The 26,498-nt window shown below is 45.1% G+C and overlaps 1 protein-coding gene and 1 long non-coding RNA gene across 2 annotated transcripts in view; one reads left to right on the forward strand and one right to left on the reverse strand.

Moving 5' to 3' along the window:
• Positions 1 to 5,593: 5,593 nt before the first annotated feature.
• LOC144146915 (uncharacterized) lies at positions 5,594 to 10,383 on the reverse strand. Its single transcript, XR_013317760.1, has 3 exons — positions 10,247 to 10,383; positions 9,086 to 9,127; positions 5,594 to 6,573 (listed from the first exon to the last, which is right to left on the reverse strand). It is a non-coding gene; the product is annotated as an uncharacterized LOC144146915 (long non-coding RNA).
• Positions 10,384 to 12,734: 2,351 nt separating this feature from the next.
• The window catches only part of LOC144146506 (uncharacterized), a 64,628-nt gene continuing 50,864 nt past the window's right edge, over positions 12,735 to 26,498 (forward strand). The window contains exons 1-4 of the mRNA XM_077678451.1: positions 12,735 to 12,825; positions 14,925 to 15,154; positions 17,891 to 18,071; positions 24,883 to 25,020. Coding sequence (XP_077534577.1) covers positions 12,735 to 12,825; positions 14,925 to 15,154; positions 17,891 to 18,071; positions 24,883 to 25,020 — 640 coding nt within the window. The remainder of the gene's footprint in view (positions 12,826 to 14,924; positions 15,155 to 17,890; positions 18,072 to 24,882; positions 25,021 to 26,498) is intronic.

A 26,498-nucleotide genomic window follows, 5' to 3' on the forward strand; every position in this document is an offset into this window, starting at 1 on the left:
CCCCCCAGCAAGCGATGAAACTGCAGCCCGATGCTCCCTCAGACGGTCATTTATACATCGCCCCGTCTGCCCTACATAGCATTTGCCGCAAGGCAAGGGAATGCTGTAAACAACGCCAGTTCTGCAGGGAACAAACCTGGTGGCATGCTTTATTGTGCAGCCTTGCCTCTTATCTTCATTGACAGCTGGGCACATCGGCAACAGCTTCCCAGGGGCAGTAGCCAGTACATTTACACCGCATTTTTTGCCCACTTTTTTCAAGCGGTGTGTGAGCTGATGAACATATGGTACTGCTACCCTCCGCAACCTAGGCTGGCTGACGACTTGCAGATCCCGCCACTGCTTCCTCGAGTCTATGAAGAAGAACTGCGTGGTGGAAGTCTACAACGCTGAGGATGACTTTGCATCCACTCCTCACCACAAAGAAGGAGACTACGTCTTCGATGTATATGACGACGAAAACCAGAATCGCAACTATGCAAATAAACGATGATATTATACTTAACTCTGTGTCCGGCAATGCTCACCTAGAACAGCTTTGCCATTTAAGTCTTGATAAGCAAGCTGGCGTGGCTTTTTTTTTGAACAAAGCATCCTGGTCTCAGCTCATTCTTAAGGCTGAAATAAAATACAACGTTTTCACTTACAAGTACAATCCACAATTGAAACATAATATTTTACACACACTATATATATGGCTTACTTGGTGCAGGAGCAACTAGTAGCATCGCCTTATTTTGGCATGATGATGCTTTTTTATGCGTCCTTCTCGAGACTTATTTAGAAATGCCGTCTACTTAAAACAAAACTTCATAATGTCGGGCTGTTAGCTCATCAGAGTGTTGGCTGCACCTAATTCCGCAGGAAAACTGCGACTTACCCAGCAGCATAACGTTTACAATGCTGTTAGTGCACAGATTTTTTTGCCGAAAAAAGTAGAGGAAAAGTTAATTGGTGCCGCTTCGGGCAACAGTTCTGGCCTGTTCAGTGTGTAGCTCGCTCAGTATGTAACCCGATAAGAATGGAACTCGCATACGGGTTTCGTCTAAAACTGTGAAACATGGTTGAGTATATAGCGTGGTATAGGCGGAACAACAAAGAGGCCACATACGGCTGTCTGGTCTCCTGCGCTTAGTCCTGTGTGGACTCTTCTTTGTTGCCCCGTCTATACCGTGGTACTTAACCATGTTTCACAGTTCGAACCAAATATCCCTTATTTATGCATTGACAAGCATTCTTCTAACACGTTGTCCTTTCTGTGCAAGTTCTTCTCCCACTGCTGCAGCATTTTTTTCGAGCCGCACGCAACGACGGCTGCCCGTCTTTCGTCCACTGATGTCCCGTCGTGCACCCGGGAGCAAAAGATTGACGTTGACGTGGACGATTCGGCAGTGCATTTATCTTAAAAAACGCACTTCTCAGCTCCAAACCGAGATGTAGAGCCGACGCACCGCACGCGTCAAAGCAGTCGAGAAGATCGGCCCTACAGTATGGTAACCGCAGCATCCCTAAATGAAGGCTTTTAGAGTATCGGCACTCTTTTCGCTGATTGGTATGTGCCGCCAGGATTTTTCATTGGTCGGTCGGCACCACGTGATATTTGTCTACATATAGGCGCAGCCATTGTGCTTCTGGCGCCTCTACTGTCTATCTCTCTCTCTCTCTCTCTCTCTCTCTCTCTCTGCTTCGCGGACGCTAGAGCGGCCGGTCATAATATGCCCGTCACAACCAGCGGTGGTTTTGTTTGAAGAGATGGCAACACTGCAAGCCAGACACAAAAAGGCCCCCAGACGCTTTCGTGTGCACGAAGTGGCGGTACTCTAAAGCGTAGCTTATTTAGTGACACTAGTAGCCATCATACCTACAGCCCACAATACCGCCGCGCCACCGCATACATCCGAAACCGGTCTGCACTCGCCGCTTCACGCCGGCGCATGGAGTGCGTCGGCTGCTAAACCCACTTCGCCTTTTCTAGTATACCATACCGCCAATGCATGTAGAGACATTCCTCACCGCTGGCTTAGCTAGCCACAAGGATTCGTTTTTGTTTCGAAGCCAAAATCAACAACAAAGGGTAGCATTTTTTTGTTCAGCTTGCATGGAGCTTCTAAAAAATAATTGAGAAATAAATCTCTTTATAGCCTAAATTTTATAATAAAAAGAAACTGGAATAATCTTTTACTGTACTTTTTTTGCTTTTTTGAAGCCAGATGTAACTTTTCGGCCTGTTTATGAGCCATACCAAGGAAAAGTGAAACGTGCCTCCCCGGCACATGACGAAACGCTCGCTGAAGCGCGGATCCCCGAGACAGCGGCGTCAGATTTCCCTGTAGTTTATGTTAGTATGAAACTCTATGAAGTTCATAAGTAATCACAGCGCGAAAGACGGGACAGACAGAAGAATAACCACAGGATAGGCGCTGTTTATTCCTCTGTCTGTTCCGTCTTTTGCGCTGTGATTAGTTAGGAACACCTGCCGATTCGCCCAAATGCAACTGCTCTATGAAGTTCCCCGCGCGTTCGCGTCGTGAGCGCCCATGGGACCGAGCAGCGACTGTGTGCTCTGCGGGTGAATTGTAGATGATGTAGTTGCTCTCACAAAAGTGTCGCCAGATGCAGGCATGGAGGAAGAACGAGGAAGAGCGAAACCAAACAAGAAAAAGAGAACTAACGCTGGAAAACTTGGTTTATGCGCGTACAACCGCGGACATTTTTTTTTGAGGCTTTCGTTTTCTTTTTTCTGCTTGCAGCAGATCAGTCAACTCACCGTGAAAGGGTAATGGTGGTCATTGCGACATTTGTTATTATTTTGTCACCTTTCCAACTCAACGTATTTTGGTAGTATGGTTAGAGCTGTCTACTTACTGATAGCCCTTAAAAAATAATAAAGGTACCCCTTCGCTAACGGCAAGTCCTGTAGTACCCACCAATTTATTATTGCGTGAGCAATAGACTGAGCATACCGAAAAATGTTTGGGGTCGCTCCACAGAGTCACGTCCATCTGTCAAGACGGAGAATGGTAAAAGAGCACAGAAAGACATAAAGCTGCCTTTGAAGAGCGATAGAGGTGCCTTAGCAACGTTGGTGACGTTGCCTATATGACGTCAATTCGAAGCGCGGCGCGCCACCTGTCTGTGCGCCGTCACTATGGGTCTTATGACTCCCGTTCCCGCTTGTACTCGCTGTAGAGCGGAGTGTGCAGGCAGTGAAGAACGGCCATTTATTTTCTGATGACCTGATGGCTATCAGCTGTGCTTTTGACTTCAAGCTAACGACTCGTACGTCCCCTATACTTGGGGCAATGAATTGTATATGAACATGAAGTTCACGGTAATTCAAACATTCCTTTTGTGCCATATTTCGTTCTGCTACATAAAACGTTTAAGAGGGGCATTATAAGGACACAAAACCAATATTTAGTGTGCGTAAAGCCAGCTTAAATGAAAAATACACTGCATTTGGCACCTGTTCGTAAAATTGCAATTATTCAATAAAAACGTCATCCTTCCATCAAGTCTCTCACCATTTACAGGATGGCAAGACAATGTTTTCTTCGCATAATGAAGGTGGGGTAGAATTGATTTTTTTGATAACCAACAGCTTCCCTGGTGTTGGAACTCAACATTCACTGCTGTGACTATCACCGCCTTAAAAGACTTTGTGTTCGTATGTCGAAGTTCACGATAGGCCAACAATGAGACACCTGAACAGGTCAGCAGCAAAATGTGTTAGATTCGTTTATATTACTAGAGAGTCAAGTAACATTGAGAGGAATATAGAATCAACCAACATTATGCGTTCAGGGCTAATTGAAAGCTTGTTTGAGAAAACGTAGTCATATCTACATTCAGTCGTGCAGGCTTCAACTACGCCGAGAGTTGCGTTTTATCTTCAAAGAGAGGCATTGTCAAGCCCCTCCACTTAGGATAATGGGTTAAATTGTGTTGGAACGAAGTTTGAAGTGAAATCACGCTTGGTAATTCATTTCATCCTATTTCATCTGTATCGAAAGGGGAAGAAGTTCCTATGTAGAGACACAAAACAAAGCTTTCGAATGCTTTAGTAAGTGAGTGCTGATTTTATTGCGAAAGTGTAAAGCTGTAGGAAGTAACCCAGGGCGGCATGAATGTAAAAGCATTTTCATTTTATTGGTCAATAACTTTTTTTACTTTAGCACAATATTCACTTTATTCGGCTTGAAATTCAACGCTTGTAGGCCACGTGAGTTATCAAACATTATTTGAGCCGAAACTATTCCCGAATTCTGATTTGCCCCCCCTGATTGGAGCCTCCTAAAGAACTTTGGCCATTTCCTAATCGCAACTGCCCCGAGGGACTTGTATTCAGCCGAGTCCATATGGACCTTCCCCGGGGACCCGACTGCGACCAAATGTACCACCCTCCATACGGGCTACCGAATCTAGGTGACGAAGAAGATGATTGGTACATCGTCCAGATACTCCTGGAGGGAGCGCCCCTTCCAGCACCACTGCCCCAAGAGCTACCGTAGCTCCACCTCCCGTTGAGAGAACCAGCACGTCTACCAAACTGGCCACTTCCGCTTCCACCCCTTAAAACCCAGACACTAAATGGGTTTCTGCGGCTTGATCTTTCAAGCAACCTAGCTACACGACCGCGCCCCTGGCTTCCAAAACTGAATTCTCCTCCAACCCTGCTAGCCGAAAGGCCAGAGTCACCATAGCCCCCAATACCTCCCAGGCCAGTACGCCAACTGCGGCCACCTCGCCGCAGTCGACGGGAAAAGGGCGAGGTTCCTCTTCCACCCCATCCGGCTCCAAACACACTACCAATTCTTTGTCCTGCGGCCGCTAAGCTTCCTTGTCTCAATCTGCTACCCAGGCTTAATGCACCTTCTTCACCAAAGGCGTTGGTTTGGCCAAATGTTCCTCCTAGGCTTAAACCTCCTGCCAGACCCGACCCGCTTCCTTGACCAAAGCCAATTCCTGTACTTCCTTGCCCACGTGTACCTCTCCCTTGGCTTAATAATCCTCCTAGGCCTGATCCGCCTGGTTGACCGAACCTTAACCCTGCACCTCCTTGGCTCCAACTGCGCTCCCCTAGGCCCCATCGGCCACCCTGACCGAAACCACCCCCTTGACTGAAACCTCCGTTTCGTCCCCATGATCCTCCTTGGCCCAATCCACCTCCTAGACCCAGCACATCTTGACCCAAGCCTAAGCCTCCTAGGCCCCACCTACCACCTCCTTGACTCAACCTGCTACCCTGACCGAAACCCCCACCGAAACCACCCAAACCCCCGTTTTGGCCCCATGAACTTCCTTGTCCCCATCCACCTCCTAAGCCCAGGCCACCTCCTTGACCAAAGCCTAATCCTAAGCCTCCTTGGTCCCATCTACCGCCTCCTTGGCTCGACCTGCTTCCTTGACCGAAACCCCCACCGAAACCACCCAAACCCCCGTTTTGGCTCCATAAGCTTTCTTGTCCCCATTCACCTCCTAAGCCCAGGCCGCCTCCTTGACCAAAGCCTATTCCTAAGCCTCCTTGGCTCGACCTGCTACCTTGACCGAAACTACCACTGAAACCACCTGGACCCCCGTTTTGTCCCCACAATCCTCCTTGCCTTCCTGCTAACCCTTGGCTCAAGCCTCCTATTTGACCAGAACCCCAAATTTGCCCCCATGGTCCTTCTTGACCCAACCCGCCTCCTTGACTCAAACTGCCCCATTGGCCCAAGTCACCACCTGGCCCAAATCCCATGTTTTGGCCCCATGATACCCCCTGGCCTAATAGGCTTCCCAGATTCAAGCCGCTTAATCCACCACCTTGACCAAAACCGCCACTCGGGCTCCACGAATCCCTTCCAAGGCCTCCTTCTCCCCAGCGTCCGTTCCTAGAACGTCGTGAAAAACCGGTATCTATGCCGCTTGTGAGTCGGTCATCGATGTTGACACTGTTGGAAAGGTCGACAGTTCTACCGAAACCATACAATGGCAACGGGATCCACAAGCGTTGCCCATTGCGGTTTACCCAGGCTCCGGTCCTGAGTACGCGCCACGGGCCCCATAAGTAGGCTCGCAGTGGGCTGAGCCAGAAATCAGAGCCGATCGTTCCACCCCACAGACCTCGTCCTTGATTCCGTCCCAGCCAGGACCACACGCGAGAGCCCTCGACCCCGCTGCGTTGAAGCTTACGGCCACTCGGAAATGCACCGAGATGGCCGGGGTGAATGCCCTGGAGACCAAGGAGCGTGAGTTCGAAGCATCCCCTCCTGCGCCCATGGCCAGGAAATTGAAACGGTGATGGTAGCTGGGGCCCAGACGGTCTCTCACGGCGTGGTTGTGACCGAGACCGACTACGTGAAGACCCACGATGTCTCCGAGGTGTCGCGCGAGGTTGCGTCAGAGGTTGCTCCGGAGGCGTGCCCTCAGGCTGCGTCTGAGGTCCCGGTTGAGGCTGGTTTCGAGGTTGACTTCCAGGCTCAGTTTGCCGTCCTGCTTGGGGCTGGGACCCCGAGGCCGACAACCCACCCGTCTGGGAAGGGCTGCTTGGGACCGATGGCCCTGACTGCTCAGTCTGCGATGGCACCGCCCCTGTAAAAAGTGCATAAACCTATGTACCAGGCTAAGGGTATTGTAGCTGGTGCACCTGGTTAGCGTGGTAATACTGATAATCCGGCATGTTCGTATGCGTTAAACTAGAAGAAGAAACCTTATCAATACCGGAGGACAAAAAGATTTCATAACATGAAAAAAAAATGAATATTCGCAGTAATAAAAACCTTTAAAAAGTAAAACAAACTATTCTAGAATGTACCCCCGTCTTTATGCCTAGGTTATGCATACCACTTTTTCGCCAGCCAGAAAATATTTAGCGTACACCAAATGTCTCGCAACAAGTACACAGTATGCTTCTATGATTTCACGCGTTTGTTGCTCTCTACGTTTGAAAAGTATGTCATCAATAAGTTTTCGTCCACGTTCGAATTCTCAGATATTATCACCAAGTGACTGAGTGAAGAGATTTTCCAAATAACTTCAGAATCTCCGAGCGTCGTTGTCTTGCACAACAAAAACGTGGCACGTCAGTTTGGCGAAGTTACTCGACTAAATGAAAACTAAATTTGCTGCGGTCACAACTTGCAATATACTGACGTTTTGTAGGGGTTCTTCTTTGTCTTGCTTAAGTTTAGGTTTTTGTTACAACGTACTGACAATTATTTTGTTCAATTTCATCGGAAATCGCATGTCGTGTGCGTATGTCATGCTCTGCACAAAATATTCAGTATAATTCTGGTGGCTTGGCAATAAGCAATACTTTTTTTGCCAGTAGTAAGGAAGAACTGCAGGCGCATTAAGCTAAATTTGAGAGGTCTTGCGCACAGCCAAAGAAAGCCTGCGCGAAGGACCCTGAACGTAGTGTGGCATAGTGAAAATGACCATTTGGTTTTCTGAACGATCAATCTGCTATTGCCAATGGCGGAACAAATGTTTAAGTAAGGCCCAGAGGGAAACGGTAGATATAATTTACTGAGTCCGCCATTCCGTGGTTTCTTGGAACACACTATTGAAATGATTTGCTGAATCTCTTAATTAAATTGTTTAAACGGAGATTCTATGCAGCACCGTGTTACACTGTATTCACGACAATGCATCTTCTTGCATTTCCCCTGGTGAAATGGGACGAAAAAATTCTTGTTATCGACAGACTCAAGCTACCCAAACATTAAAACTCAAGCTGTGAAGTCACGTTTGAATGCTTAAATGCATGATTTAGCCTGGCCATGGCATCTGCATAAAGGCTTTTTGTAGCAAGCATTTTGGAGGTGGTTAAGCTACAAAATTGGTAAAATGTGATTGAACATCGATTTTAGCAGCCACAAGTTTTTAAAGAAAACGCTACAGTCCCTTTAAAATTACTTAGCACGTCCTGCTCATAGTCCTAATGTGCCACAAATACAATAAAACTATAATGTTCAACAGAAAACATAACGGTGCGAAAGGCGGACGAAGGTTTGGGAGACAAGCAGGACAGGACAAGCGCTCACACCCAACTCCTCATTGAAGAGGTCAACCTCACGCACATCTATCGCGCCATTACGCGCACGCGCTCTGAGATTACGCGCAATGGTAGGATATGTGCACGTGTGGTTGATGGCTTCTATGAAGAGTTGCGTGTCAGCGCTTGTTCTGTCCTGCGCGCTTCGCAAGACTTCGACCAAATTTTTGGCTGTTATGCATTTCTTAGCTAACCAATTCCCCAAATACATATTCATCTGCAGATCGGCCCCCTGAGCAGGTCCTAAGGAAAAACAGAAACCTCGAAATGCTTGAAAATGATTTCTCACTAGAAGAAGGAAAAATGCAGGGACAGGGTTAATCTTCAATGTTTTTTTTAGCATTTGTCACCACTTAACTGTCACCAGTGGCTGATTTTTTTATGCCTTTACAAACTGCAGCGCCTGTGCTTGAGCAGAGCTGTGCGTATTACGATGCTATGAACATAAATTTTTCAGGCAATAAATATTTAAGTGCTACAACTTTATGTGCTTAGAACTTTTACGGGGACACTTGGTAAAATAGGCAGAACTGTCGTTAGTGAAGGGCTCACGAAAAACTAACTTAAAAAATTGGGCTTTCTCGACCAACTATAGCTCAACATAGTACCCTATTGCGCTTTGTATACTCATCTACGGTCTCTGCCGGAAGGGGACAAACTCTGCTTCCTCTGAGTCGATTAAAGAAAAAAAAACTGGTTCATAAAACTTGTGAAAATGTTCATATCACAGCAGTTAAGTAATTACGTAATCGCTAAAGCAAAACGGGATATTGATCATTAACCACAAATAGATATGGAACCCTAATTATTTGAGGGATTCCCTTTCGGCGGGTTCCTTCTTGTTAGTCGTGATGATCTATTTAATCGCCACGTAATAACGTGCCCTCAAGTTGCTTCTATTTACAATTATCGGGACTAAGCCAACACAGTTTTTGGTATACGCTTTTTGCTTCGGAAAATATTTTTAGCCAAGCGGAATTATCCGTTGACGCATTTTAACTTGGAAGCCCTCAGCACCAGCGTGTAAGCACCAGAAAATGAACGTACCCTTTGTCCCACCGTGTACATTGCTGGAGGCAATAAGTATGCCTGGATAGGAAAAAAAGACCAGTATTAACTCTTGGAACGCTCCGAACGAATGCCAATCCTGTTTTAGTTTTTGCAAACAAGTCTACGAAACTAGAAACTACCAGTAGAGTACTTTCAAGGACTTACAGTCCAGTATGCTATTCTTTGATATGGCAGAACAAAAAGGTTATGATTCTGATAGAGCTATTTGCCAGAATTTGATGGCAGTCAGACATAGCACAGACGTAAATGAGCAAATGGGTGCAACTCGGCGTCGGAGGACATTGAGATAAACTACGTGTTTAAAAAAAACAAAAAAAAAAAAAACGAATGCGAACATGCCCTCCTGCGGCACCTCCTGGCAAGAATTTTTATGTTTCACTACAAGAAAAACTGATTAAAGTGTGGGTAATTTCGTAACCTTCAAGCTTGTTCCGCTCGCGTGGTTTTCATCACGCTGCAAGCTCGAAAGTCTCCTAATCCATTTTAAGTTTCTGCCTATCACATACAAGTATTCGTCGGCCGGCAATTATACGCTTGACCACTCACGTTGCAGTAATGGGGAAAATACGCGTTCCCTACAATTCTTACTAAACCTTGCGACCAAGGCGCGGCAGGCGTAAATTGTTATCTAGAAATTATGCTATCAAACAAGATATTTCACTTAATATTTATGGTTCATCGCAAAGTGGCTAGATAAGTCCAAATTCATCCGCTCAAACATAAGCCAAAGTCGGGATGGTGGGAACAGTAGTAAATTCACACGTGGCATCGGGCGTCAAACGAGAGATTCAAGAACGACTTTTTATCAACCCTGATTACCAGCAAGGAAATATTTTCACAACGACAAATATTTTTATTTTGAAATAAACATATAGCTTCGCTATACATGAAAATTTTTAATTTACAGGATAACCTAAACGGGCTTGGTTTCACTTTTTGTGACAACCTAACATTTTCAAATAAAACATTTTTTCCTGGTTGCGCATTTTGTTGTATATTTACAAGTTTTCGTCTCCAGAGGATGCAATATATTGTGAATACTGGGATTTAAGCTCCCAAAAAGCGGTCGCAAATAAATTCAGCAAAAAAGTTTGACTGAGATCGTCGTACAAAGGGCGAGAAAAGGAAAAGTCTCACCTAGAATCAAAACCGCAACACGTGCTGGCTCCAGAAGAGCCATGTTGACACCGCGGCCTAAACTGGCGCTGTGCCCGCCTGGATGGCTTATTCCTCGGCTGCTGAACACGAACTATATCCGTGACACAATAAAACAAACATTTTTGACAGACGAATATATGTTTTCCACAGAAACGGCTTTTGTGTTGAGCCCTTATGACGTCCTCCACATCTCTCGTCGACCCTGAGAGAAAAAAATAGACAGCCTATTGTTTCAACGACATGCCGCTGGTCATCCTAGAAGGCAACAAGAAAGAATTATACATAAGTGTATTGTTTCAAGAGCTTCACAAGTTTGGGTTCTCTGCCGGTAGCAAGGCGAGGGCGCCTTGGAAATTCACCGCTGTAGTTGAATCAAACTTCGGGGAACGTCCCCATTCCGCAGCTTGATAAAATTTTGAACGATGTAAAATATTCCTAGAGCACAAAAAAATATGGGAACGGGTTAGAAGGAAAACGAACTTTTACAATCAACTTTCCTGATCTTTTTGTACGTAACCACACGTCTGGTACGAACTGAAACAAGGGATACACCGTTATATTCGACTGAATCAACGAAGCTTTCGAGTAGGGTAATGTGAGTTTTAACGGTGTACCTGCAGCGGAAAAAACTGTGCAGGACGTATTGCATACAATTTAGCGTGCCACACGCAAAAAAAAAAACAAAAAAAAACAAATATCCCGGGCCTTTTTACTGACGAGATACCTGGAGAGGGGTATTCTTGGCGCCTCGGCGTTTTTCCCCACGGAGATGCAGCCGTAGCGTGAAACCTGGGGAGGGGCAAAAATGCAGCGTATAAGTGTATTCTTGGCTTCTTGGCGTTTTTGCCCGCAGAGATGAAACTGTCGGGGGTAGAGGTATACAACTTTGCTGTAAGTCTCGCGCCTTTGAAGGACGAAGCGTTCTAGCGTGAGGCGTTACCTTCTAGCGCCAGGCCTTGGAAAACGAGTGTCCCGTTGTTTTAGTACCATGTCTACATAATACGACGACGTGAGACGACGACGATATGAGACGCCGACAGCCCGGGCCCCTATGTGGCATCGCCGATAAAAAAAAAAAGCATGCCAGTAAATACTGGCATGATGTGTCGCACAGACTTTGGAGTCGCAATGCAGCTGTTCCACGTATTTCATCATCATCATCCCCACCACCACTACCACCACCATCACCATTATCATCATCATCATCGTCGTCGTCACCGGCCTGTCTACACCCCCTGTAGTACAATGGCCTCTCCCATAGATCTCCAATTACCCCGGTCCTTTGCTAACTGCTCCCAATTTATACCCGCATACTTCTTGATCTCATCGGCCCATCTAACTTTCTTCCGCCCCCTGACACGCTTGCCTTTGCCACGCTTGGGAATTACCTTGTCGTTGGTCTACCTAAAGATTTTTGTCTATATTCACAACGTGATACGGCCCGCAGCGACAGATGTTTACGTATGGCTGTGAAATGATGCTATTTCTTCGAAGGTAATTTAAATCGAGATAAATTCCCACAGCGTGAACCTCAGGGCTGTTGGCCTGGGGCACATTTTACCCTCCCGATATTCTAGTATGATATTCACCTTTACCTGTTGGGTTAGTTGCCTGCGTCGATAGGTGTCATGCCTATCGTTGCCCTGCTGAGACCAATAAGGACGCAGATACGATCCCGCCGCGCTGGGTGCCTTTCAGATGGAGGCGAAAAGCGAAAGCGCCGGTGTGTCGAAATTTCCGCTCACGCTGAAGATCTACAGGTTGCCTAAATTTATTCGGAGTCCTCCACTACTGTGCGCCTCATAGCCAATGTGTAGCTTCGGCGCCTTCTTTTACTTAGTTTTTTCATTTATTCAACTCTTGAGGCATGCCAGTTGGGCGAAATTTCTATCAAAAAAGTGTGAAAAACGTATCAGTGATAGCTGTCAGCGGTTTTGTTATAGGGGTAATACAGCGGCGGTACTTTTTCTCAGCGTGTGGTGGTTACCGTATGGATGTCACCCTGACTCCTTTAGCCAAGACCATCGGATAACCCGTCCGAGGCCTTGCCAATTCGACCAGCGGGGTGGCTGTTTTATTCACCCATTGTTAAGAAATCGATGTAAATGTAACTGTATGCCACATTTAGAGATGCTAACCAGCGGCTCTCCGAATTATCGTAGCAATGCTGACTAGGGCCAGAACTTGGTTTTTGAGGTAATAGGAATAGTGACAATGTGTTTTCGCCTAGGACAGAGCCTTTAATACCTTTAAAAGGACAGTGCCTTTGTGTAGCCTACTGTGGCAGATAACTCAAAGGATGTAGCGGCTGTCCGCCGCCTCCGCCCTAGCGCGCAGGTGCCATAGTAAGAAAAAAAGAAGTGAACAAAGCGGACCGAGAGCTCATGAGAGCTAAATAAAGCAAAAGAAGAAGAAGAAGAAGCAAGTTCATCTGTCGAGAAACCGAACGCCGGGGTTGTGAAGAAGCATGTTTGCATCGGTATTCACCCTGACCACAACGGCCTTCACCCTGGGACTGGCCGCAATTCAGCCCGCCGATCCATCACTGTACGAAATTGGTAGGTTTTTCGAAGTCATACCATATGTGTCTCCGGACAAAAGGAAGCCAATATAGACCACGAAGTTCTGACGTATTCAGTGGGAGGGAAGGATACCACACTAGGACTGTCGGTGCCGCTTCCATGCACTTGGGATATGGGTTGTCGAGTTTTACAACTTTTCTCATGCTTCGTTGTTAGTCTGCATATAGTTTGGCAACGTCAGGTACGCTGTGTGCACGAACCTCTTTCGGCGGAGGAGTTTAAGGCGTTACAGCCTCGTGTGAAGGTGTTGCTAACCAGTCGCTTTCGTTCAAGTCACAAGTTAAGGAGACTGCTTAGGAAACAGCGCAAAACACTTTGACGGAGAGAGGGCAGACAGACAGATTCCTCTCTCCACCCAAGTTTTTCGCGCTGTTTTCTAAGGTATCATGTGTACCCAACTAAACCAAAGTCAAGCTTTAGTACGTTTGGGAGACTCACTGGAATATTTTGGGAATGAGTTCGCTCAGCAAAGCATTTTTTTCGAGACTAAGATAGCTTACCTCACCTGTGGATGCATATAGCATATGAGTGAGGTTGTGAACGGACTTTGTACCGCTTGGGAAGGACCCGTTAGTATGCGGGCATCCACAGAGGCAAGAGATGATTAATCTGTGACTCGGTTTCATTGCGTCCACAAAAGTTGCCGCCGATTTATTTGCTCTGGAGTAGCCGGATAACCCAACATCTGCTGTCCCCTTTTCAAAGAAGTCTCGCGAGAAGCATTCCAGTTCGCGTTATTAATAGCGTTTAAGCACTGTGGTTGCTAATGAGCACACAGACAAGCACGCTCATGCACGCGCGCACACACACAGCACGCACGTAAACGCTCACGCACATACAAGCACGCTCACGTCCATAGGCGCATGAGAAGCTGTTGTGCTCACAGCGTTCATGGTGTAGAGAATTGGCGGATGTATGCGCTTACTTTTCTGTTGCATTGGTTGCTATATATACCGTAATGCTTCAGTGTCTGGTCATTTGTGATGCACAGATTGTCTCTGGTGATAATGCCTGCAGCTTTTTGGTGCACAGGTGGAAGCGGTAGAAAGGATAGCCTTGACTATGCAGGATAACTCTTATTTATATATTGGAGGTGACTGGGGTGTTGCAAGAATTGACATCAGTCCCTTCTTTGTATGTTGTGAAAGTTGGGCGTCTCTGAAAAAAATACTCTGTGTGAATTCAGTGCCCCCGCATTGGCTAAAGTACTGAATATTATGTCCCGTGAATTTAAGAGCAGTAGCTCCAACGATTCTGCAGGTACAATATGGCATTTTGAACGTCCCAGGAAAAGAAATCTCTACTAGTCCTCATCAATTTAGCAATAAATTCTGATGAGTATACACGTTCAGTTTTTCTTACATAATCCAACTCTGATTCACTGTGAAGAATGTACTGAGACTTCTGTGCTGCAAGCTGGACACAGAAAATTTGGCGGCCCTTTTCGGAAATGGCCGAGGTAATATTCATGAACAGTTCATTTTTTATTATGACTGGCAGAATACGGCATGGCCAGCGGTAGCTGAAGGGCGGACCTTCAGGACAACGTTGTTACTCGTCTCCAAACAGACACGCCATTTCGCGGAATGTTTAACCTGGTAACGAGGTCGTCGTGGAGCGTACTTTCGTATACTACTGAGGCTGCATCCACGATTACCTCATCAAGCGCAAACCATCTTGCCGGCCATTAAGCAAGTGTAGGAGTGGGCCGCTTCTTGATAATTGCGTCACACTAGGGCCATTCTATTAAGAACGCGTTAAAAGATTTTTTGATGCCTTTTTGTAGAACAAATGGGCGATATGTTTCCAAGAGCGCCTTCCTGATCGTTATTGAAAAGTACAATCAGTTTTTCATTACACACGCCACAGAACGTAGATGGCTTTCGCATGCAAGGTTTATGCGTAACAACCTTGGTTGTTTAAAAGTGATGGAGTTGTTGTCTCCTCTACTCCTGCATCCGAGATGCTTTTTTTTTTCAAATATTGAGAACAAATTCTCCAGCACCACCAGGCGGGAAATGCTGCGGCCAATTTTACTCCCCGTGGCGCTTGTCTTTCTTCATCTTGCCAATCAGTGTCCCTGAACAACTTCTGCAACAACAAGGAAAACAAACTGGTGCTGGAGAACAGCTCGTCTCCCCGATCGGCCGGCATCGCGACGGCGACCCAGCTCCGTGACCGTCGGGGCTCCATTGGCTGCGGCTACGAATTCGAGGCCAAGGAGAGCATGGGCCTCATCGTGTCCGTTGTGGACATGAACCTGCGCGCTGGCGTCCTCAACGAGTCCTGCACAGACTATATAACCGTAAGGGTGGTGTTAAGCATGTGCAGTTCTTTATACTACGGCCCCTCGATACTGTTCCGGTGCTAACAACTGACATCTGGGCCACGTTACGGCTGCAATTTAGTGGCGCTGCACAGTTCGTGTAACACATCTTCTGACAGAGGAAGGAATCGGTAATGTCAGAGGGTTCTTCAGCGATCTCCTATCAGTTGTGGACGTGATAAAATGAGAATAATAGCGTGGCCGTTATTTTCTTCGAGTGGTTAGTTAGGAGTGTTTGATGCCAACGTGCCGAACTAAGGTTACCAAAACATTCTTACCCTATTTATACCCGTGGTAATAAAAATTACCTTATTGTCTAAATTTTGTTTGGCAACACGGTTTTTGTGTTCATAGAATCAAGAAAAAAGAAATTTATTGCTAATAAATTTTAACGTAAGTCCACGCGGATTGTATCCTGCACCTATGAACAAATGTGCAGATTGAACGATTGTAGAGACCACCTATCACTTCGGTGTTTTTTGTGTGTCGTTTTAAAATGCAGCAATATGAACACGGAGGAGCAGCTGCCTTGGCGATGCGCATTTTTTGGGGGCTTAGGAAAAAACTCTGCTCGCTGGATTTGTTCAGAAGTGTTGTTCATACGCATTCAGTTCAAATACCCGCAACTGGTGGTTACTCTGCCTCTTTTCGTTTCCTCCGTGAGTTTTCTACCAGAAAAATTCGTTGTTTTGATAGTTCATAAAGGGAACATCATCACATCATCATTTCCTAAAATACCCCTCGAGGGGTATTACAGAAGGGGTGGGTTGACAATATAATTTTTCATTTGCCTCGAGTTTTTCGTTGTGAAAGATAAGTAGACAACTGGTCGAAAAATGTTGATGGGCAGGAAATTGGGACTACGTCGTGAGGAAGGTTATTGCAGTCGCTTGTACTCCGTAAAGAGAAAGACCTTGAAAAATGGTCGTTTTAATACGTGGTCGGGCGACTTGAAGTGGATGACTAGTGCGGTAAGATAGGCGGGCTGGTGGTATAATGTAGGGATGACAAAGAGGGCTGTGAAAGAATTTGTGAAAAAGGCAGAGGCTGGAAATACGGCGGCGGGTGTTAAGGTTTTAAAGAGGCGATTTTTTTTTATGATAAACTGGTATTATAAGAATACCCAAAAAAGGAATAAACCTAATTGCATGGTTTTGAAACGCCTCGAGTGAGTCAATTAGATATGCTTGGTGTGGGCTCCAGATTGCAGACGCATATTCCAATTTAGACCGGATAAGTGTCTTGTACGCCTGAAGTTTCATATTCTTTGGGGCGTGCTGAAGGTGACGTTTCAGAAAACCTGAAGATTTGTTTGCAGGTGACATAACGTTAGTAAGGTGCATGCGGCAGTTAAGAGCGTTGCATAGGGTGACAGTGAGATACTTATATGAATGCACTTGTTCGAGGGCGACGTTATCCATTACGTACGGGAACAGAAAAGGGTTATGGCGGCGGTGAAATGAGACTGTTCTGCAATTTTTTAGGATTAAGTTTCATAAGCTCGCGGTCACACCATTCTTGTACGTGGTTAAGGTCACCTTGTATAGCGCTTTATCAGTGGGTTTAGGGATTGAACGATAGATTACACAGTCGTCAGCAGACAAACGGATTCTGGAGGAGACCGCAACGTTCCGAAGACTGACTGTTGTATTTTCTTTTCTTATTGACGTAGTGTGTGCTGATGTAGCTGCCAGGGAAGATGTCGGGCGGGCATTCGCCGAGTTGGGTACCGTGTTATAGTAAAAACGTTCGCACGACCGAACTAACTTTGGCATACATTGCGGACGGTCGGCGTTCAGACAAACTGCATTCGCCTAAGAAAAATTAGTTACGTTCTTTTCTGAAAAGCTTTCTGTAGGCCTATGTTGTCACAGAAACAAACGTCCGACGTCCACCAAAAACAATCGGCGGAAAGCTGTCCAGTCTGTGACATCGTTGGAAAGCAGCGAAAAAATGGCTTCAGCGCAAGATGAAGGAAGTCGTATTTTGAGAATAACGAGGATTCGTCATCAAAACTGTGGACAGTTGACAGTGATCGATTGGTTTGCCCGAGATTGGGCGCCCATTGCCAGCTGCCATGACGGTGCTTCGTCATGGCCGCCAGGTTAATGCCGGTGTCCGATTGCAGTGCTTTTCCTGTGGTCGAGAATTGGGGTTGAAGCCTGTAGCCTTCAATTTATTTTTATTTTCAAGAAAACTTGAACTGGATGGACTGTTAAAGCCAGGAATTTTTTTTAACTGCGATGGCAGTCGCCTTAGTGTTGTGGGGCCCGATGTCCGTCTTGCGTAGTCCGACCCTCTTAAGACACCGTACTTCCATTCATAATTGTTTTCCATACTTCTCTGCCCTCGGAGAAGGACGGTGTAGAGGGAGGTGATGTCAGCCTTCTCATTTCTGTGAAAATTAAGTTATGCAGAGTCACTGCATGACGTTTCGCACTGCAGTATCCCAATAATCGCACCGCAGATTATTCCTTCGTTAACGACGGCAGATGATGAATTACGGGACGACAAGTAGCCTCCTCTTGTTCTCACTTTGTTGTCCTGTTTCTGTAGGCTTAAACATTTCAGAAAACTATCTACTCCCCTGTAAATTGCGGCAGCGCATTCCCGGTGTAAATTTCTCCCACGTGAAGTGCTTATATTGAAAACTGGTGACTTTTCGTTTCTCGTTAGCTCCAATGGCCTGCCTCTATTGCTTTCTGTTTCACGCAGTTCGTGACAGACTACAACCTGGGGGCGGACAAAGAAAAGCGCTGCGGCAGAGTCACGGGAGCTGACCACTACCACTTCGCCACGCCACGCTCGGTGTCACTCAAGCTGTTTGCCAAAAGTCCCCTGTCGCACTTTTTCGACGGATACATCCTTGGCGTAGTGGCCACCAGCTACGTTGAACGTGAGTCATATTATTGCGTGAGGAACAGCTTGGGCATTTAATCAAAATTTGTCATTCCGTCAACAAAGCAACGTCCCTCCGTCAATTGAGCGGGCACATAAGAGCACAAAACAAAAATAGAGCGGAGGGCGCACGCGGAGAGAAGTGCTTTCAAAATTGGAGACGGGATGTCGCAAAGACGACGTCACTCCAAACGCGTTTCTTGTTGCTCTTCCACGCCCATTCGCACTGGCTAGTCTACCCGCGGGCTTCCGGCTTCGTTTCTCGGGGAAATGGCAGGTACTGGTGGTGGCGATGGAGATCGAGCATGTTTTTGCGCGTCTCGATCGTTTCGCTGTGCTTATCGCTTGGTAGCAGCTGGCGCATGAACTTTAAAACTTGCTTAATTAGAGTACGTTCAATAGCTCAAAGCAAAAACATATGGATCAATCAGTGCATACTGGAGGTACACCTTATTACAGCGCTCTCTGGAAGGAGGCAATACTGTTAGGTATTATGCGCACATTATCCAGATAATACTAATAAATGTAAAGTGTAAGCGGGAAAAATCTCTTTTAAACACAGACACTAAACAAAAGACTGAAGACAGTAACTCCACTATAGACACTCAACATAAATACACAGACACTAAAGACCATTAACGAGAACATCCAGAGGAAAGGTAAGCCCTTCTTATGAGTTTTGAATGCAAAAGCATTGATGCCCAGCAGAACGCCGCATGTATGCTTGCGTCACTGCCAAAGAATTAGTAAATCAGCGGTTAGCTACGGACGCCCGTTGTCATGGCTGGTGTATGGTCCCATTGAGTGGATATGTGAGAGTTTTGGCTGGTTATGTTTACGTCGACCCAAATGGGAATTGGTGAATTGGCTTGAATTTCTTACGACCGTTGCCATCGTTATAGGCCAGTACACTCGAGTGGGTTGATGGAAGGCCTGCCTGAGAGTCAAAGTGAGGTTACCTTAACGTTGAGCCTAACTACGTGCCAAGCGACGTCAAATGTTTTGTACATGGAGCAGTGTGTACCGGTTTACGAGGTTAGTGCTCAAAGCGTAACGTTAGGCCTAACGTCAGACCGGTACAGACGCGCGCTCGCACGGCTCCAGTGCCATCTATTAACGCATGGCCTCACGAACGCAGGCTTCAGTGTAGGTTGCTTGGTGCTACTAGTAACGTCAGGCCGGCACATACCCACGTTCTCATTGCGAAGCAAAGAATCGAGGTGCGGGAATGCACTTTGCTGCTCTCCTAGCGACCACGTCTGTAATTAGCATTCTGAAAATACTCAAGTAGTACATGTACCGTAACACACGTTTCTAAGTCGAAGGCACGGGGCATGAACAAGACAGAAGGGTAAGCGGTGCTTTTTCGGGCGGCCAGATAACTTCACAAGCGCTCAGCCTGGATGAAGTTAGCGGCATCTGTCGTGGGAGAAGAAACTGCGCGACCGTCGCCAGCCATCGAAGAGCTCTGCTGCCAACGGCATTTCACTTCGCCGCCCCGGAATGAATTGCCGCCTCTATAATTTCGTCCATCAGGTGCTGCTACCCTCTCCTTTGCCGTCACAGCTATGAAGCTTCGTAGTCGGTGTTGGGTTTCACTGGGACGTTATCCAGTCGTTTGCCCGTGCCCGGCGGACTGGGCCGTTTCCCTTCCTTTATATTCTTGCTCCGTAGCCAAAGCTCACGGCCTTTGACTAGGTACACCATAAATTAGCTTCCACCGTGAAGGCATTGTTACGCAAAGCATTGCGCGCTGGACTCTCATTCAGGAACTCCAAGCTTCAATTGCTATCTTGTGCCAAATTTACGTAATTTCTTCCAACTCAATTACTTTACGTATATTGATTTTGCGCAATTGGCTATAGTCACGAGGGTTTGGGAGTAGTTTCTCTGCTACAGACGTGGAAAGGCGGTTTTTTGCTCAACGGGAAGTTTCTTACTATTGTACGTCAATCGATCTGTGCCTGGATTACAAAATGAGTTTAACAAAGTTAGAAATGTATCATCGCTGGGTGCATCATTTCTGATGAACCTATCGAAACGGGATAGGTATTACCGCTGTAGGCCATTCCATCACCGCCTTCATAAGGCAACTCTAATGGTTCTGGGAATTAATGCAACAAGTATTTGGACCGATAGCCAAAGACTACTGTTTGGTCCACAACAGAAATGCGTTATTCAATTGCAAATCAAGGCAAATCGCGGTAAAGCAAAATAAATTAACTTATTATACATAGAAATATACGTGTTGATTGTGCTAGTTAAGTATTTTATACGTCAATTTAAAATGTGTGCATGTTTATTTTCAATTGAAAACACAGTCCACACTTTTGCAACAAAGAACTCAATCAACCTTTCACCATACACATTTTTACAAACAGGAAGATTGAAATTTCTGTTTGTAGCCTGTCTCGTCGTACGAGCCGGTAGAGAAGGCAAAGTTAAGGGCTGAGGAGAGTGGCAGGTTACTGCGCTACTGACCAAAAGGGCAATTCTGTATTCATGTAGATATCTAAATTAGAGCACACGAAGGTCGTCAAGTAATGTGCTACTTGGGTGGTCAAAGGAGAATATCTTATTGTTTTTAACGCTCATTTTTCTAGTCGTTGAGGAGACTTTAAAGAGTTCACATATGTCACCCCCCACGTTTCGTTACAGTAACGTATATGGTAGTAGAATAATGAGAAGTATAGGCGATAGATGTTAAGTGGAATGTGTTGACGGGCCTTCATTAGTGTGTAGCAACCAAGGGCAAGTTTCCTACATACGCTATCAATTTGTTTCCTCTAGTGCAGGTCTTGACCAAAAATAACTCCTGAGTAATTATTAAAACACACATTTTCGATTCTACGATTTTCTATAGCTAAACTAAATTTCTCACAATCGAGGTGTTTTCATATTGAATGAAACATTTGAAAAATTAAGTTTTGATTCATTAGTATTAATAGATAATTTCTTATACAAAATCTACTTTGAAAGGGCTGATAAATCCGCCATGATATTATTTTGAAGGGTTGGCAAAGCTCAACCAACTTCAACTAAAACAGTCTCGCCTGCGTACAACACAACTTCTCAAAAAGCAACGAAATCAGGAAGGTCATTTATGTATATAGAGACTAAAGTTGGCCCCATCACCGAGCCTTGAAGTGGTCCACAGGCGATTGCTTTATACGAAGAAGGACAAGTATACGAATTTCTACTGTCTGTTTTCTGGAGGATAAATTGCTTTGAAAGAACTTATTTGAGCCATTCAAGAATCCGCATGTTTCCAACTTCTTCAACAAGAATGTGTGGCACACCGTATCAAATGATTTCCTAATATCTATAAAGATTCCTACTGCGATTTTGTCTTCATAAAGGGCGAAGTTAAGGACCTGGAATAGTGTCGGAATGGCTGTGGCTATGTGTAACGAAACCGTGCCGCTGAGGGCAGATTATGTGGTTTGCATGAATAAATAGGTTTATCTGAACTGAGATAAACTTTCCAAAGAGGATGATAATTATGCCTAGTAGGAATATCGGTCGGTAACTGCAACGAGCATTTGAATCCCCTGATTAAAACACCGGTCCAACCTTCGCAAGTTTTAGTATACCTGGGTAACAATAGGATCCAGAGGCATCGGTATGTGACACAGGGGGTGGAGATTACGTCATTTTTGTATTTTAAAACCTTTGTATCAATGTCATCATGGCCAATTGCTTTGTAAATTGGCAATACCCTAACCACCCGGCCGCGGCGGCCGCTTTTCTAATGGAGGCGAAAAGCAAAAACGCCCGTGTGTACGAGATTTCGGCGCACGATAAAGATCCCTAGGTGGTCAAAATTAATCCGGAGCCCTCCACTACGGCGCGCCTCATCGCCTGCGTTGCGTCGGCGCGTTAAATCCCCACAATCAATCAATCAATACCCTAACCACTAACAAAATTTCTCCTTCTGTATGGGGAAAAAATAAACGTCATTACTGAAGTTTCGTGGTAAATCTGAATGTCAGGATGGAAGGAAGTTAGTTTGGCAATTAGCAATACTAGTGAAATAATTCTTTAAGTTATTTGTTACTTTTACCGTGAAATAATAATGAAAAATACATTTTACTTGATCCATACCTGTCACTTCTTTTATGGTTTTCTACATGCCCGAGCTTAGAATTTCCCTTTCGCTCGCTTATAAGTTTTGTGTATACTGCTTCTTTGTTTTCTTCATAACGGCAACAAATATATTTCTGTAGTATTTGTATCGACTGGGATAATATTTGTTTGTTTTATCTGGTTTTACCCTGCGGTAGTAGGTATCTTTTTGCTCAAAGATTGAGAGTATGAACTTAGTCATCATCATCATCATCATCATCATCACCAGCCTATCTACGCCTACTGCAGGGCAAAGGCCTCTCCTATTATTCCCAATTACCCCGGTCCTGTGCCAACTGTGACCAATTCATCCCCGCAAACTTCTTGATCTCATCTGCCCATCTAACTTTCTGCCGCACCCTGCAACGCTTGCTTTTTCTAAGGATCCACTCCGTTACCCTTAATGACCAACGGTTATCTTGCCTTCGCATAACATGCCCTGCCCACGTCCATTTCTTCTTCTTAATTTCTACTAATATATCCTTAACCCGCGTTCGTTCCCTTACCCACTCCGCTCTCTTCTTGTCCCTTAATGTTACACCTATCATCTTGTGCTCCATTGCCCACTGGGTCGTTCTCAATTTAAGTTGAACCCTCTTAGTGAGCCTCCAAGTTTCTGCCCCGTTGGTGAGTACCGGTTAGATGCAGCTGTCATACACTTTCGTCTTCAGGGACAATGGTAGGCTGCTATTCATTATCTGAGAATGTTTGCCGCATGCACTCCATCCCATTCTGATCCTTCTAATTATCTCTGCCTCATGGTTGGGATCCGGGATCACATCTTGACCTAAGCAGATATATTCGCTTACCACTTCAACTACCTCGACCCTTTCCCAAACTGCTGTTCTGTGCCTAGGTGATTGATCATTACTTCGGTTTTCTGCATATTAAATTTCAGCCACATGGGGTTCTACTCTGTTCGTCCAGTGGGGAAAGCATGCTTTGCAATTCGTCCCCCGAGTTACTTAGCAAGGCAACGTCATCAGCAAATCTGAGATGACTGAGGTATTCTCCATTAACCCTTACTCCCACCTGTTCCCAATCCAACGTTCTGAATACTTCTTGTATACATGCTGTGAATAACATTGGAGAGATTGTGTCTCCTTGTCTGACGCCCTTCCTTATAGGTATTTTACTGCTCTCCTTATGGAGGATGATGGTAGCTGTGGACCCATTGTAGATATCCTCTAGTATTCTTACATAATGCTTATCTACCCTCTGGTTCCGTAATGCCTGAAGAACTGCTGAGGTTTCGACCGAGTCAAATGTTTTCTCATAATCTATGAGGGCTATATATAGTGGTTCAGAATACTCAGCGCACTTCTTATCACCTCATTGATCGTGTGAATATGATCCATTGCTATATAACCTTTACGGAACCCTGCTTGTTCTTTAGATTGACTGAAATCTAGGGTTGCAAAAATTCTGTTCGCGATTACCTTCGGAAGTACCTTGTAGACGACTGACAGTAAGCTGATCGGCCTGTAATATTTCAAGTCCTTCATGTCACCTTTCTTATGTATTAGGAGAGAGAGAGAGAGATAAAACATCTTTATTGTCAGGATAATGTTCGCATTCTTCCAAGATTCCGGTACACTTGCGGTTATTAGGTATTGCGTATGCATGTTTGCCAGTTTTTCAAGTACAATTTCTCCGCCATCCTACAAGAGGTGTGGTGTTATCTGATCCTGACCAGGTGCTTTGCCCCCTTTTATTTCTTTCAAAGCCTTCCTTACTTCTTCGGTCGTTACTGGTGGGATATCTATCTCCTCTGAACTACTTTCTCGTTCGGTATTATCCTGGAAGTCCCGAATGGCCTTAATCCCCCAGGGTCAAAGAACATGATTATATTGACGACACGATAATTCCCGCTTGGATCTGTTAACTGCATTCTGTATACAACGAATGAAATTTTCACATGCTATGTGACTACGTTATCATGTAGGGTTTCGAAATTAATCATTTAGGAAGGCTACTAACATGTCCGTATTCAACACGGTGTACTCAGACTGCACGTTTTTCAGAAGGATATAAGTACGTCCGGATACAAGTAACTCGGGGATATAAGTAAGCCCGCGTAATTTGCAATTTTATTTAAATTGACGCTAGGCCGATTGCGTGCCTTGCACGCACCATGACACCACGGCAACGTATTTCACTACCACGGCAACGCAGCGTTCAACTTTGCTTGTTTTTTCAGGCGCCATAAACAATCATTCTTGCTTCAAATGATGAATGGTTTGATAGTGCCCGGGTTGATCCCCCAATGCAAAAACGATGGTTTGCATTTTACAATGTATGCGTGGTTTAGGCTGCCATTTGTTTTGTTATTTTTTTAAAAAGATAAAAGAACGTCAAGCTAGTGATTACAGGTTTGGGTGAAAAAGTAAAGCGTAATGTGAAGCACCACATAAACTACTGTGAACATCAGCCCATTCTCTGTCGGTTTTTCGGATGTATCTAAATATTTAGGAATGCATTTCACTGATAACGGAAGTAACAATGTACATTAGTGAGGAGTAACAGTATCGTTGCATGGAATGTGAACTATGTGGAGACATATCTTTGACAAAAATCAATTTTGATAATTATCGATTTGAGCTTGAAGGCTGCATTTCTGCAGTTCTTAAAAAAGACGCGATGCAGTGATAGAAATTCTTTTGAACACCGACTTTTTTTCACAGCGGAAGATGGTTCTTGCGGACCAAATGAGTTCATGTGTTCATCTGGCGATCGCTGCATCTACAGAGGCTACAGGTGCGACAAAGTCAACAACTGTGGAGACAACAGCGACGAAGACGCGTTTGGAAACTCGATGTGCTGTAAGTTGGAATAGTTTTGGCAGAGGTTTAGTTACAACCATTCCCTCACAATTCATTTGAAATCTTTAGCGCCGGGAATTAGGACGCAAGGCATTAAGAATGTAGCACAGTGGATGCTTGCCATGCAGTGGGCTCATGCAGATCCTTTCATGACGACAGAGACACAGTTGTATGGGAACACGAATCTGTACCGAAACCAACTTTTCTACGTACCAAACTACATTTTACATAAAATTCAACAATCTCGCATCAAACCATTAATCTTGTAGGTGTGATTTCGCCAACGAATGTTTACGCTTGGTGTGATTTCGCTTAAAGAATGTTTACGGGAAATGCTAGGCAGTATAAACAACTAGCTTCAATGCCCTTGCTGTTTGTACTGCGCGTCCGTCGCGTTGTTTATTGTTTGTTTTCTAAGGTCTGTTAGCGTTCTGAGGATCATTTAGTTGTTTCATTGGGGGCCAGATTATTTCCTCCGAGGCTGACTTATTGTATGAAAAAAGTCTGATATTCAGTACCTGGAGATGTCAAGAAGTTTTCTCACCCATCAACGCACCTAAGTAGCGTGAACTCAGTTTCCTAAGAAAAGAGTTTTAACGTTGGTTCTAAAACCGTTTTAGAAATCGTTGTAAAATTGTTGCACTGCTGAAAATTTTGGACCTCAATCTGTAGGCCTCAGTTTATTATGCCAGATGCAATTTACGTCTCGATGCTTGCAGGCCGCACTGTTTTTATTACGATGTTTTTCAGTGAATAGAATTGTTCCTGTCACAATGCCATGGTAAATCGCACACATTGAGCAGAAATAAAGTTGTACGTTCGGTGTTACGAGCCACCGGATTATGCTTAGAGGGTTGTCAGCAACATTGATAGACAAGCGGTTGCTAAAGGCGTCAGTTTTCTATGCGTTCATTTTTGTCCCCCTCTCAACTATTTGTGCGAAGGTGCACTTTTATAATTGCAAAAAATAGCGAAAAGTGAAGCACAGGTCTTCCAGCTTTTTCGATTTTTTATATTTTGTTTGAAGTGGCTATAACTTTACGGCTACAATTATAAAGAACGCCGGGCAATAGCCACGATATAGCTCGAGTCATGAAATTTAGGCACGCAAACGACGCCCGGACCGAGAAAAAGACAAAAAGTGATTTAGATTTTTGAATTGGATGAGTTATCTAATGGTCGTAGCGCCCGAGAAGCTCGCTGAGATGCTTTGTGACTCCCTATTTCAGTTGTTGACACATTTACGAAGCATTTAAGATCTTACAAGAAGCTTAAAAAGTGTTGCAGGTGTCTTTAACAGCGTAACTGTCTGAAGCGAAACAGAAGAGGTCTTGGCGAGGTAATATTTGTGGCTGCATTGCACATTTTAATTCCTGCATATCGATATTTGACTATTAAGCGTAAGTGTAGAACTTTGGTTCATCGCAAAAAGTGAAAGAATAGCACATACCATGCGTCGTTCCCGTCCACTGTAACAA

Source organism: Haemaphysalis longicornis, unplaced genomic scaffold, assembly GCF_048455015.1.
Source record: "Haemaphysalis longicornis isolate Haplotype H1 unplaced genomic scaffold, Haemaphysalis longicornis Haplotype H1 scaffold_7, whole genome shotgun sequence".
NCBI classification, from domain to species: Eukaryota; Metazoa; Arthropoda; class Arachnida; order Ixodida; family Ixodidae; genus Haemaphysalis; species Haemaphysalis longicornis.